General features: G+C 36.6%; 1 protein-coding gene across 1 annotated transcript; it reads right to left on the reverse strand.

Moving 5' to 3' along the window:
* Positions 1–675: 675 nt before the first annotated feature.
* Positions 676–1,551, reverse strand: LOC133826835 (uncharacterized). The gene has a single exon (XM_062258813.1). The coding sequence runs from the start codon at positions 1,549–1,551 to the stop codon at positions 676–678; it is 876 nt and encodes a 291-aa protein (XP_062114797.1).
* Between the last annotated feature and the right edge of the window lie 357 nt (positions 1,552–1,908).

Genomic DNA, 1,908 nt, shown 5'->3' on the forward strand with positions numbered 1-1,908 from the left:
TTAATACCGTATGTTTTTTTTATTATTGATTTTCATCTTTTAATTAATTATTTTGTTTACAGTTATTTAAATTTTATAGTTAGATCTACTCATCTTAATTTTACTTGCCAAATAGAAAGTAAAGAACGATTATTGGTAATTGATTAATAGTCTCTGTGGGATGATATCCGTTCTTCTGGAATTTATTACTTGACATGACCACATACACTTGCGTGCATATAATATAGATCATGGAAAAGACCTTGGCCAACTTTATTCAAAAAGTAAAAAGAAAAGAAAGGCTTAGTCCAGCCTTCTATAGTCAATGTAGTTGGGAATAAGTTTATCCCATACATAGAAAAATTATACAAAATGGATGCAAATAGAACTATCCATTAAAATTCATTTGGAATGTGACCATTATGTAAAAGTGTTTCTCTATAGTAATCTATTATATCCATTAGGTCATATTTTTCTTCAAACTAATTAAGACAAAATTAATTGGAAACCACCCTTGCATAGTGAGAGTGAGTACAAAAATGGGGCAAAGTAAACATGCACCATTAAAGTTAAGGAAAAAAAATTGAGGCAACTCATATACTTGTCCTATTTGATTAAAAAAAGTTGTTCAACCCATCCTGCTGGTGCCATATCTCTCACAACTCCGCATACCTGGGACCAATATAATAGTTGTAGTTAATATTTGCATGTTTCTCTCATGTGCCCTGTTTTCAGACAATTGCTGCATGTTTTAACTTGTCCAGTTCTTCGAGATTTCTTTGAACCAGGTGGAGGTTCATCTGTCTCCCTTCGCCTAGCTTTCTTAGGTCTTTCAGGCGGCTTCGTCTCAGGTGGTGGATCAATTGGGTTGAGTCCTGTCTGAGGCCACATAGCTGGACTAGGCATAGGATGCACACTCTGTTCATATGCTTTTTGCAACGATTCTTTTTTATAGAATCTGTGGACATAATCAATGACATTACCTCCCATGAACCAGATAGTAGCTATTGCATGGCCACAAGGAAGCCCAGATAGTTGAAACCTCCTACATGTACAAGTTCTGAATTCCAAATCAACAACCAAGGCACTACCATTGCTGCATTGAACCTGAAACTCAAACTTGTCAGACATAGTAATTAGGCAATGCTTTGCAACCTCTTTTTGCTTCTCAATTATCTTCAAAATTCTCTTCCCCACAGGTTGAGTCATCTTCTCCAACTCAAATTTTTTGTTATAAAACCAAGACATCAACCAAAATCTAATTTTCTCTAGTAAAGTTATAATTGGCTTGTCGCGAGCATCAAGTATGGCTGCATTGAAACTCTCACACAAATTATTCACCAAAATGTCACATTTCAGGTACTCTAAAATATGTGACTTGCTCCATTCTGTGGGGTTCTTCCCTACTAGCCAATTGTAAGCACCATCTGATACATCCTTGACTTCTTCCATTGCTCGAGCAAACCCAGCTTGTGTTGTAGTATTAGTTGTTGCCCACAAAAGTTGTTTAAGTAAAAGCCCATGATATTCCTTTTTAAAGTTAGCATGAAGATGTCTAACACAATACCTCATTTCACACCCACTAAAGATGGCTCCCACTGCATTTTCTAATCCTTTTTTATGATCACTCATCATTGGTAGGACTCAAATTCCCGAGATCATCCTTCAATAGCTCCAAGAACCAAGTCCAAACATCGGTGTTTTCCTTTTCAGCAACACAGTAGGCAATGGGAAACATGGAGTTATTACCGTCAATGCCTATTGCGACCAATAAAATTCCCCTGCAATATCCTTTTAAAAAGCAAGCATCAAGATCAATTAGAGGTCTACAACCCCCCAACATCTTGACAACCCAATTAGAGGTAATCATCAAGAATGGCGTATTGTTCCTTGACAGACCCTTCTAACATCTTCCTTGCTTTTGTCTTG

Source organism: Humulus lupulus, chromosome 1, assembly GCF_963169125.1.
Source record: "Humulus lupulus chromosome 1, drHumLupu1.1, whole genome shotgun sequence".
In the NCBI taxonomy this organism is placed as follows: domain Eukaryota; kingdom Viridiplantae; phylum Streptophyta; class Magnoliopsida; order Rosales; family Cannabaceae; genus Humulus; species Humulus lupulus.